This window comes from Passer domesticus, chromosome 3 (assembly GCF_036417665.1).
Source record: "Passer domesticus isolate bPasDom1 chromosome 3, bPasDom1.hap1, whole genome shotgun sequence".
Lineage (NCBI taxonomy): Eukaryota > Metazoa > Chordata > Aves > Passeriformes > Passeridae > Passer > Passer domesticus.
Window position 1 is genome coordinate 86,986,188 of NC_087476.1, and position 12,945 is coordinate 86,999,132.

At 37.8% G+C, this 12,945-nt stretch overlaps 1 protein-coding gene across 6 annotated transcripts in view; it reads left to right on the forward strand.

Moving 5' to 3' along the window:
* The window catches only part of EPRS1 (glutamyl-prolyl-tRNA synthetase 1), a 38,922-nt gene extending 30,340 nt beyond the window's left edge, over positions 1–8,582 (forward strand). For all 6 annotated transcript variants that reach the window (XM_064414134.1, XM_064414136.1, XM_064414135.1 and 3 more), the window contains 5 exons: positions 38–211; positions 2,538–2,698; positions 5,564–5,642; positions 7,888–7,952; positions 8,207–8,582. In XM_064414134.1, coding sequence (XP_064270204.1) covers positions 38–211; positions 2,538–2,698; positions 5,564–5,642; positions 7,888–7,952; positions 8,207–8,357 — 630 coding nt within the window. In that variant the 3' untranslated portion in view covers positions 8,358–8,582. The remainder of the gene's footprint in view (positions 1–37; positions 212–2,537; positions 2,699–5,563; positions 5,643–7,887; positions 7,953–8,206) is intronic.
* Positions 8,583–12,945: the final 4,363 nt, after the last annotated feature.

Genomic DNA, 12,945 nt, shown 5'->3' on the forward strand with positions numbered 1-12,945 from the left:
TTTTGTAGCATAAAGTACATGTCCTGTTCTATTACAGGTTGTAATTATTCCCTGTGGTATCACAAACTCCCTTTCTGAAGAGGACAGAGAAGCTCTGTTGAAGAAATGTAATGAATATCGTAGCAGGCTGCTTGCTGTCAATGTCCGTGTCCGGGCTGATTTAAGAGACAACTACTCACCTGGCTGGAAGTTCAACCACTGGGAACTTAAGGTACTTTTCTTTCCAAGAGAGGTTTTGAAGCCTAGGTGAGGAGAATATATGAGGTATGCTATGTGTGCCCTGTGTTCTGAAGGCAAATGTGTTCTGTAAATTAAAATCTGCTGCCTGATAGTGATCATTTTCGTGAATAGATGAAGAAATGGTGTTTTCGAAGACTTGTTCTGTTTTCTAGGATTTGCATGTCATTAGGGATTTTTAAACCTCCAGGGCTCTACTTATATACCTAGAAATTCAAATTAGGACCATAAATTACTTGCATTTTTAGAAATATGTACTGATACTTCAGTGTGTCCTGACTCACAGCATAGCCTTTTGTGCATACAGCAGAACAGAGGAAATAAACCTGCAGTGTCAGAAACGAAAGGAGCAAATTTTTTTGTTTCAATATTGCCATGTTCCCCTCATATAGCACTTGAGAGGAAGAGTTCTGCTTCCTCTAATAACAGAAATAGTGAGCAGACTAAAACAGTGGTAATAATGGTAATTAAAAATTGAGTGATGTGTTGAGTGTTGTTATGGAATAATATTTTTATTCTGAATTTAAAATCAGTTTCAATATGTTAATCTTCATAGTAACCTGATAGAAGTGACCCAAATTGTTCAAAGTTTCTGTTGTCTCAAAGTTCTCTTCCCTTAGTGTAACCTTTTTTTTTTTATTGAAGCTCTAGTACTGTGAAGCCATGTTGGAAAACTTTCTAAATAAAACTAGGTTTTTCAAGGAGGCACATAGCACAGGGTAAACTTGATGTTTTTCATAAAATGTACTAATGTGTAGATAATACACATTAGTATAATAATGTGTGTGTACATATATCTATATCTATATCTATCTATCTATCTATCTATCTATATATATATATATATATACACACTAATGTAGTATAATACCAGTCCAGCATAATACCTAAACTGCATCTTCAGGCTCATTGCAGGAACAATACACTCCTTTTATTGAGTGTATAAGGAATTTCAGGTAAAAAATACAAAGGTGCTGGAATAAGAAGTAAAGGAATTAACTGGAAAATATTTTGCCTTATGCACTTGTCAGCTTAGCAGACTTCTGATGTTACTTCCTAAAAACACCAAGTCAGTGGTACTTTTTTTGTATTGTCTGGTATTAGTTCCACTGCTTTCTTGGGAAGTCTGCTTAAGGGACCATGAACTCTTCTTTTACTCAGCAGTATTACAATTAGAAATCCCGAATACTCCCTTCCAAGTTTTTATTATGGAAACAATGCTTTGTGGGCATAAACTAGACTGTTCAGTTTGAATTGCTTGTTAATCATAGTTTTGAGTAGCTTTTTGTGTAGCTTTGCAGCAGTAGTAGATAGTTCATTGGTCATGTATTATTCACCTTTTTAGCATAATTAAGGTAGTTGGGGCAGAGGGAGTATAGGGAATCACTTGGAAGCTGTGAACCTGAGGAGATTCCAGAGTACACAATGCATAGAAAGCTTGGTACAGGTTTTGATTCTCCTGTTCATCTCTTGAACACTGTAGAATGGTTTTAGCTTATAAGCCTACTGATTCAGTTTCCTTGGGGGAGAGGGGGTGGGGAACAATCCTCCAAAATGTATTTTTATGCACTCTTTTAATTTCCTGTGAAAGAATGCGTACACTCTGGGATACATGTTAGGATGTAAAGAAAATAAGTTACGTGGTAGACTCTTAACTGACTCTTTTCAGTAACATGGAAAATCTTTTTGTCTGGTTGTGTGTGGGGGATGAGAAATTACATTTTACCACCAAAGTTTATAAACTTTGATAAACTCTGACTTACTTGAAATGACTTGCTTTGCTAAAGCAATTAGCTGTTTGCATTAATTGTAATGCAATTAATGTTGATATTAGAGCTGTACTTAACAGAACTTTTACTGCTAAAACAATACCTGTTGAATGCCATTGAAAGCATTCTTTGAAAACAGAATTAAATGTATTATTGGGTGAACTAGAACATTATAATTGCTGTAGAATTAAGTCTTAATTGTTCAGACTTAAAAATCTGATTTGCACTATGTGGGATAACTTAGTGCAGTTTCAGCGGTGCTTCAGTATTACTTGCATGCTGGCACTGATACAGTCTTCAAGCTAGTGAAGTGAGGTAGAATGCACAAGTGAAAAGAATGTGGATGAGAAATACAGAAATGCATAAAAGCTTTGCAATATATTGTGATTCTTTTTTCCAAAGAAACTTAAATGTATCAAGTGAGCCTATATTAAAACTGGACTTTAAAACAACAAAAAGCCACAGAGAGAGAAAATGAACTCTTCTGAGAATTACTTCTTCATCGTAACTTCTAATTTTTTTTCCACAAAGGGTGTCCCAGTCAGAGTTGAAGTGGGACCACGAGACATGAAGAGCCAACAGTTTGTTGCTGTTAGAAGAGACACAGGGCAAAAGCTGACATTGTCTGAACATGAAGCAGAAGAGAAACTTAAGCAGATCTTGGAGGAGATCCATGCAAACCTTTACAGCAGGTAGACTAAGAGTTACAGTAAGTGGCTCTGCTAATCACACATGCCCTTCATCTGTCAGAAGAATTTCTCACGTTAATGGTTTGTCTGTGGAGAAAGACAGGTTAAGCTCATCTTCCTGTTTGTGTCATATAATTTTCTACCTCTTAAACTCCTTCACATTCAGCGATAGGAGCTGCCTGTTGTTCTTATGAAATGAAAGGTAAGAGGTTGTGAACTTACTTTAAAAAATACATCATTGAGTTGACATGTATTATTAATAAATACCATACACACACCATAAATAGGTGTGACCCATTGGTCATTATGTGACTAGTGACCTTAACACTGCCCAAGGAAGGGCAGCAGAGCTGGTGAAGGGTGTAGAGCACAAATCCTGTGAGGAGTGGCTGAGGGGAGGGGTGGGGTGTTTCTTCTGGAGAAGAGGAAACTCAGGAGGAATCTTATCACTCTCTACAACTGCCTGGAAGGAGGACGTAGCCAGGTGAGAGTTGATCTCTTCTCTCAGGTAACATGTGACAGAATAAGAGGAAATGATCTCAGGTTGAGCCAGGGGAGGTTTAGATTGGGCATTGGAAAAAATGTATTGACTGCCACTGTGGTCAGGCATTGAAACAGGCTGCCCAACAACTAATGGAATACTCATCCATGGAAGTGTTCAGAAAACATAAATGTGCTTATGGACATGGTTTAGTGGTAGGTCTGGCAGTGTTGGCTTAGTGGATGGACTCAGTGATCTTAGAGATCTTTTCCAGCCTAAATAATTTCATGATCCTATGTACAGGACTTATTTGTGAAAGATGCTTTTGGTGCAGAATTTTGAAAGACACAAAGCTGTCCAAGTAACTTCAGTAGCTGAAGTTCTGTGTCCAGAAGTGTATTTTAAGACCCTATGGACCTTCACAGGATTGTTTTCTTGTAAGCAATCAAATACTTTTGAAACTGTTTTTTGCCCTTACTGCAAACGCCAAAATCCCTCACAGGTTTCTCACTGCAGATTGTTGCTCGTAAGTCCACTGAGAAGAACAGAGTGTTGACACAGCACTGTGGCAGATGAGCTTTTCTATTTCCTTCTCTGATGATCAAAATTGTTTACAGACAGAATATTTTTACCTAGCTCAAAAGCATCTTGGGATTTAGACTTAGAAAATAATTTAAAAAGCAAAATACACATCTGTCATGGTTTGACGCTGGCACGATGCTAGTGCCTTCATGAAAATATATTTTTTTTAGTGGCTGTTGTGAGATGTGATCAGAAATAGAGCAAAGTAGGCTTTAACTTAGGAATAAAGGAAGAAACAACTTTATTAACTACCATATCTATAAAGGAACAGACACAGAATTTAGAATGAAAAGTTTCTAAATATATTGTTCTTCTTCCTCTTATTTCTTCTACAGCATGAAATAAAACTTTAGATTTTTATGTAGTTAGTATCTTTTAGATAATTAGCTTTCAGTCTGTCACGACTTTTTAAATAATTAACTTCTAGTTTATTAGGGAGAGAGGAGCTTTTTGCACTATAGGCTTTTTTTGGAAACACAGTTGAAATATTTTGTGTCTTCATGTTATTTGTGGCACTGTTCTGAGAACATTTGTTTTCGTGACTTTTTCTTTTTATGTTCATATTTTCACTACTGCGTATGGACCGGAATTGTTTTAGGGTTCTCTTTTTAAGGATGTGTTGCTCTGTTTTAAAAAAAGCAACAGTTTCTCCGCTTCGGGACATAGTCCTTTTTAAATTTACTTCTTGGGGCTGAGGTACCTCGTGAACATTCTTTTCTTCACTGAAGATGGGGGACATTACTACACCTTCTTCCGCTGTCTTTGTTTACACTACCGCTTCACCGTACTTTTTTGGCTCTAAGGCATTGCTTCCCCCTAAATGTAGTTTTTGTGTTACAGGAAAAACATGGGTCTGTTTATGGCTATGCAAGAAAAGAATCTAGCTCAAGGCTATTCCATCATTTCTTCTCACCTAGGATTCTGCTTAACTCTTCTGACATTTCTTACTTGCACTGACTTTCATCACACTTACTTATTTCTTTTTGTTTTATTTCTCTGTTTCCTCATTCAGATTCAGGAGGATCAGTATTTGTAAGGTTTCTCTTATTTAAGAAAAGGGTTAAATTTTTTGCTTTTGTCTGCTTAGAACTCTTACAGGGGCCAGTCACTTCTGGCCAGTCGTGCTGCTAGCACATGATATCAAATTTTAAGGCAGCACAGGCACTGGCTCTCTCTCTCTCTCCCAGGGGGTAGTGGGGTGTGGGGGGGTCTGGTGCTTCTTAATGTTCTTCTACTTTTTCATCTTGCAAAGCCTTTGCCTTCTTCCTCTGCCCAAGGCTGCGGCCTACCTCACCGGTGGCTTCCCCTCCCCACCCAGCCCTAGCTGGGCAGGGGAGGCCTGACTTCTTTCACTGACTGGGACCAAGAGAGTTTTTTTGGGAGTTGTCTGCTTTTTAATCCCCTGTTCTCAGAGGCGGTCCATGTTTTCAGTGACTAAACTAGGTGCTAATATTCAATTCTAAGCACTGATTGGTTTGACCCCAACTTCCCAAAAAATTCACTTCTTTCTCAACCTAGGACATCTATAGTATTTATTTCTGTCTGCTTCAAGTCAGTGTTTAACTGTTGGGCACAACAGTATGAGTGAGCACAGTGAAATATGCAGCAACCCATCAGCAATTAATCAAAATTTTACCTCCTTGGGGATCAGTGGTAGAAAGACATAACCTGATTAGGAAGATTTTAATGAATATATAGCTCTTTTTGTAACCTTTGGTTTGACTGGCTCTGAAAACTCAGCTCCATTGGGCCAGTGAGTTTGTTTGAATAAATCTGCCCTGACTGAATTTTTTTCCTTTTCTTAGAGCATCCGAAGACCTAAAAAGTCATATGGTGGTGGCCAGTAATATGGAGGACTTTCAGAAAGAGCTTGATTCAGGAAAGGTAAGGGGATTTACCACTTCTATTTTTGTGCTTCACACCCTTTTTATCCATTACAAGTAATGGTTTTATCCGAGTATGCTTTTAAGAGAGAGTAATGTAAACATTTCATTCAGGTTACAATAACCTCACTGTCATTATTCTAATGCAGTGACAAAACACTTAAGTCTCATATAAGGGTCCAGGTAAGAGTTTAAAGTACAAGCTATTTACGTCAAGGAAGTTTTACCTTTATGACCTGAGTAGAAGCCATGAGGTTCACTAAGAATTACTGCAAGTCAGAAACCTCCTTGGATTTATAGTAAAAATAACCAATCACGTGGATGAGTGAGCTCTACTGATCTAAACATCTGTGAAAAGCTATTGAAGTTTAGATGAGAGATTAAGTTTTCAGCACAGAATTGAGCTGTTTCTTTTACAAAGAACTGCTGACCAGATTTTTTAACCCTGAAATTCTGTCACAGATCAGATTGGGAAATTCTTTATGTGTTTGGATTAGTGTGTTCAAGAGGTAGGATCCCCAACATTTGTTATTAAGGTTGTTTATTTTTTAAAGAGAGATCAGTGGGTTGTGTATCAATTAGATCCACTCTGAGAATTTCAAAATTCCTAATGAAAAATGTACAAGTGCCAAGAATCTATAAATACTCTGTTGAACTTCAAAAATAATTTTAAGTTATTCCTGGTTAGGCTTGACCTTCCATTATACTATTTTCTTGTATTTCTATTGCACTTAAATTCAATTTAGAACACAATTTAAAAGAATAATGATGAACTTCAGAGGAGGAACTGAGTTAGCAATGTCCAGCACTCACTGTTGTGTGCAGCTAGATTCTAGATGTGACAAAGAGAATAAAGCTGTTTTTTATAATATTTAGAATTCTAATGTAATCTAAATGCAGTTAAGCTTGGAAATGTGAACAAATAATTTTACATTCCATGTTGGATACTTCCACTGTTTTGGTACTTAGGTCATATGAATTTATTATGAACTGCATATCTGAATTGAAAAAAAAAATCAAAAAAAGATGCCATTTGGTCTTTGTTTCACTCTCTACCTATTTTTGTTGTACTAACATAATTTTATAGCATATGTATTCTGAATTACTTAAAATTGCACTCTGTTAGCACTGACTGCTGTGTAAGAGCAAAATTTTTAAAGATGAAATAAGTGCTTCTGTTTAATTCCTGCTGCTGTTTTTCCCTTAATGGAATTGCAGACTCTTAGCTCTTTAAAAATGTGGACTATTTTTCATTTCACCAACAAAAGATTCATGCAAGAACAGTGATGTAGAGTGGTAATAGTTCCTTTTTTCAGTTGCACGAAAGCGAAGCTATAAAGTGAAGTCTACTAAAGGTGTGTTCCAGTTAATGCCAAATTGAGACATTTGCAGTAAGAATGTGAATTAGGTGAAAGAAAGATGCACTGAGTGAATCTTATTCACAGTTTGGATAGAGCTACAATGAATGAAGGCTGAATTTAGTAGCTAAGGTTGCCCTCAGCTATCAGCATTTCATGAGTGTTCAAATGTGTGTAGGGTGTGTCTTTTTTACAGTAATGCTACCTCTTGGTAGCAAACTGAATTTTCTCTGTGGAAGTCCATTTAAAAGTCAGTAAAATTGAATATAAAACAGGGGCAAGAGATCTGCTCCAATAGCTAAGAGTAGTACAGAGAGGAGTGTGTGACATTATCATTTCAGCCTTACTCTCTCAATTTTCTTCAGTTAAGCTAAGTGAAGGAAAGAGCAGGAGGCTGCACACCCACCCCCACACCCCCCCAGAAAAAAAGTGCTGTTGGCAGTTCTGTTTTCTTGAAATAATGTATGCTCAGAAAAAATGAAAATTCATAGTAACAGAATTTAAATCGGAACTTGTTAGGGCACTGTTTTACAGTGTATAAGGTGAGCATTTGCTCAGTAGTTTGAAAATTTTAAACTGTTCCTGAAAAACAGAACATTTGATAAAAAAAGAGTGTTTATACTTTGCACAGAAGAAAGATATATTTGGTTAAAAAAATTTAAATGGTGCTTTGGGTTTGTGTAAGATTTTCCATACTGCACTGTGGAGGGATGGCTGGGCTTATCTATTGCTCTGAAGAAGAGCTATTAAAATTCACTTGTAACAATTGGAACTTTTCCCAGCTTGAGATCTGTATATGAGATCTGAAGGTCTTAGGAATCTTCCAAAGACAAAGATACTTTTACATGTATAACTGTTGGGTTTTTCTCTCTCCCCTCCTCCCTTCAGATTGTACAAATCCCTTTCTGTGGGGAAATTGAGTGTGAGGATTGGATCAAGAAGACCACTGCCAGGTAAAATATAACTGAGCTGGAGAGTATATACCAAGATCAAAATCAAAATATTTTGAATATAAAACAGGAATGCAAGATGCTTTTGGGTATAACACTTATGTACAGACTCCTGCTGTCCTACATAATTCAATATATTTACTTCCTTAACTCTGGAACTTTCAGAATAATTAATGTGGTTTTAAGATTTATGTATAATACACTTTATTGCACTTTTATTTTTAATATCTTTATTTATTAATATCCTTTTATTTCAGGGATCAAGATCTTGAGCCTGGTGCTCCATCCATGGGAGCAAAAAGCCTCTGCATACCTTTCCAGCCACTCTGTGAACTCCAGCCTGGAGCAAGATGTGTGTGCGGCAAAAACCCTGCCAAGTTCTACACCCTCTTTGGTCGTAGTTACTAAATCACTAGTGAAAGAACCTTCTCCTTTATCTGTGAATTGAACTTTTTTTAATAAGACTGAAATAGCCCCTTAAACTTCAATCGGTTTTGTGACCTTTTTAAATAATTAAAAGACAAAGCCATAAACCATAACCTGGCTCCCTAATGGTCAGTCTTAGGCTAGCAGTAATTCACAGATTTTTCTGTAAACATCTCCAATAAAATAAAGATGTATTGTGAGCTGTAACATGCTGTGGTGGGTTTTTTCTGTTGCTTAGTAGGGAGGAATAGGTATCCTTTGCTCATGTCTTTTTTTCTGGTTTAGTGCATGTATTTCCTTGTACATTGAGAAAAATGCTTGAAAGGTTGGAGAGAATGTCATAAAAACTACAGTGCACTTCAGCATCTACTTTCTAGATAAAACATCTGCTTTTAATTTTGCCTTCAAATTTTTCAGTAGAGACTTGCTGCTATGCTGCTAAGCTGTAGGCATAGTAATTACTACCTTTAGAAAACTCCCCTTGAAAGCCAGGTCTTTCAAGGAATATTTTCATAAAAACATAGAATCATAAATGGCTTGGAAGGGGGCCTTAAAGATCATCTTGTTCCAATTCCCCTGCTGTGACAGGGACAGCTTTCACTAGACCAGGTTGCTCAGAGCCCCATCCAGCCTGGCCTTGAACACTTCCAGGCATGGAGTATCCACAACTTCCCTGGACAACCTGTTCCAGTGCCTCACCACACTCACAGTCAAGAGTTCCTTCCTAGTATCTCGTTGAACCTGCCCTCTTTCCATTTAAAACCATTCCTCCTTATCCTATCACTACCTACCCTTGTAAGTCCATCTACAGGTTTCTCGCGGGCTCCTTTAGGTACTGGAAGGTGCTCTAAGATCTCCCTGAAGCCTTCTCTGCTCCAGGCTGAGCAACCCCAACTCTCAGCCTGTCTGCACAGGACAGGTGCTCCATATCTGTGGGTCTCTTTATCACCCTTCTCTGGACTCATTCCAATAGCTCTAAATTGTTCTTATGTTGGTGGCCCCAGAGCTGGACACAGCACTCTGGGTGGGGTCTCACAAGAGCAGAGGTAGATGGAAAGAATCACCTCCCAGATTTTCACCCCCTTGTAAAGCAAGTTTGAAAGATTAAATGACACCTTGTAGCAAGGTGCAGGTGGTGGCTATTTCTTGCAGATATTTTGCCAAGCTCTGTTTTTCTTATTTTGCAAACTGGCCTTAATGCCTGTCTGACAGTGATACTGCAATGAGTAATGCAAAGGCAGTCTGAAGAGAGTTAAGTTCAGTGCTAGAGATTTTAGCCTGTGGTTATATCTACAGCATGTTTCATAAAACCTTTTTTGCTTTTCCTACACTTACCAAGTGTTGCTCTAGCAGAGGAGGCTGGATGTTACAGAGTTGTAAAATCATTTTAAAAATAACATCACTTCCACTTTGAGCAAAAGATTGGCTTCTAAAAATAAAGAGGTGGCCCTGGCACAAAACAGCGGTTAGATGACACACACTTGATTTACTATTTTGCTCCTGTATCGTTGAAGGCTGTCTACATGAACACCTTTCCCTGAAAAGAGTATAGTGAAAACTTGGTCATTAAAAAGTTGGACCAGTAAGATTCTCCCCAGACTCTTCCTGGCCCAACACAACACGGCTGCCTGTTTCCAAAAAGCTGTTTTTATGAAGCAGCCATAGTCTAAAGCATGCAGGAGACTTAGAGTGCTATTGCCAGATCTCTCTTTTTCAGACATGCAGAATATTTGCTTCTCCCCAGATTCCTGGGGTCAGCCTTCCTAGTCAAAATTTTGAATATTAAAATTTGAACCTGGCCTGTCCAATTTAAGATTGTGTGCCTTGTGCCCCAGTTTTTCCACAGAAAAGTAAAAAAAAAAAAAATTAAATATTTCAGATCAGCTTGCTCAGAGTGCTTGAAACTTGGAAATTCTCTGTAATAGTCTTTGGTTTATGATTAGTCCTGAAGGATTTGCTTCAATTGCAACTTAAAATCATCTGTCTTCCATTTGTGTAGATATTTTCCCAGGTGTAGTAATGGGCAAAGGATTTAGGGAAGGATTTGTCTGTGCATGTATCTTTGGATACAGTTAACAAAGCAGATGAGTGGCCCTAAGGTCTGTTATCCTCGTGTGCTGCCTCTAATGCTGGCTGGCATTGTACTTTGAGAAAGAGAGTGAGCAATAATGCCAGAGTGATGTTTTCACAGCCTGAAATGGTGGGTGACTAAGAGTAGCCTGGAGGGGGATGTCTAAGAGGCAGGAATGTGCCCAGATTTTTTGGCAGAGCAAACCAGATTTTTAAGAATAAATGAGCACTCGCAGCTCCCACTGAAATGCTCTACAACACCCATATTTTAAAAATCAGATGTGGAAGCTCTTAGTAACTCAGAAAAAAGGAAAGGCAAAACTAAACGCATCTTCTGACCTTATCAGTTTGAACAAACAGCCAACCTTCAACCAGTAGACTGGATCAAATCTTTGAATAAACATGTTGACACACTGTTCTTAGAAATTAGTTGCTATGAGCCTACAAATAGGTTTGTTTGAAGACAGATTTTACAGAAGGCCAGCCTTCTTTCTTTTTTCTTCCCCCCTCTTACGTTTCCCGAACATATTTCTTCCTGGTCATAATAGGACTTGAAGGGTCTGAAATGTTGGTACCTCACATGCAGATGTCCCTGTGATGATCTTCCACAAGGAGACTAATATTTGCCTGGGAAAGATAACATCCATATCAACCATCCTTTTGCCAAAAGCACAATCTGAGCTATCTGTGAAGCATTATAGAAAAAATCTTTCAGACCCTGAGTAAATTCTGTCTGTAAGAAAAATAGTTATATGAATTGAAATAATATACCACTGTTATAACAGTGTATAATAATATAACAATATAATAACAGTGTATAATAGTATATCAGGAATAATATACACTGCTGTTGATTAAGTGATACTGCTTTGTGTTTATAATAGAATTGCAAAATTTCTGGTGTTCTTTAGTTCTTATGTACTGCTAAATTTGAGTTAAATTGTAAAGGGGGTGTAAGGGAAGTGCCTTAACATCGCAGTAGCAGCTCCTTATTGGGAAGAGAGCACAGGTGAACATTTTAGCTCTGCTGCAGAGGGAGTGCTTCATTTATCTTGTGTTTTGGTAATCACAGCCTCGTGTAAGGCAGGGCTTTTGAGGCCACTGAAGCTTGACCGTAGTTTGTACCCATTGAAAGGAGAAGAACTTGAAAAAAAATTCTCACTTTTCATGCTCTGTAGTTCGGGTAATAAAATAAGTCACTAAACATCAGTTTAATACAAGAAGGGAAAGAAAAACACAGTGGAAATAGCCAGGGTGGAAGTGGTAACACAGGTGTGAGAAGATGAAAAGGAAGATGAGTAAGTGCCAGTTTTCAATGTTGTAATTAGTTCTAGTAATCCACCCTTCCAGGTTTAATGGTGTTCTTAAAATTGCAGGAGGAGGGGAACCCTTGAGTTGCAGCTGCAGTGTGTAGGTAGGCAAATGACCAAATGTTAAAAGTTATGTATGTTGGCAGGAAAGGCTTCTAACAAATTGGACTTTGAACATAAATATTTTGGCTGTTGAAACCCTGTGAGCAAAAATCCAGATGAAAAGTGGGGGTGGGTGTTTGTTTTTAACCTAAAGTTAATTCACCTTGGGAATCCTAAGGCCAGCAGGGACATTTGGTAAGCTCGGGTTATCAATATTATCTTATCTCTCCATGGCTGTACTGCATGTAATTCATGTAATTTCCTTCTGTCCTACCTCATAACTAACTGTGTGCATATATATACACATATAGGCATTTTAAATAAAAAGCTGGATCATAAATTTTTCAAGGAAAACATCTGGTCTTATGGCCCATACTGCCTGGTGTGCCATTAGTGGTAGTTTGTGAGTTTGTGTTAATATGGGGGGCGCTCAGAGTTCAACAGGTACTGCAATGAGTGACAAATAATGTCACTGCTTCAGGATCTATTTTCCAGAAATGGCACAAAGTACAAGATAGGACATCAGCAGCTTGAACTTCTGCTTGTGCTTTCCTCAAATCTGACTTTTTTGTGCAAGCAAAAGAATTACTTTGAGACAGTTTTTCAAAATGGGAAAAAACAATGTGCTTTGGGTTTATTGTTAAACCTCAGCTTCCATGTCTACTGGCAGTTTGTTTAGAAAATGGCTTCCCAAATTTCTCCATATACATAAGCAATGTTAAAATGTGCTAAAATACAAAAAGTTGTTGTATAGTTGTTGTATTAGGTTGCTAAAATGGAAGATGCATCAGTGCAGTTGTCTTTGAAAACTGTTCTATGGACAACATCTTCAGTGAGTCTCACAAGCAGTTCATGATCACTGTGATCTTAAAAATCATGTCCACCCACCATGGATTTCAAATGTCTTTTTGCACAGGTGTATAGTAAGATTTTTTCAGTTCTAAAATTACTGGCAACAGAAATGGCAGGAACAGATATGAGAGGAGAGTTTTATGCAAAAGAGAGATCTTTTCTAACCACTTAAAATTCTGAGCCACCTTCTTATGCACTCCTGTCTGGGCCTTACTCGGTTTTTCAGGATACTGACA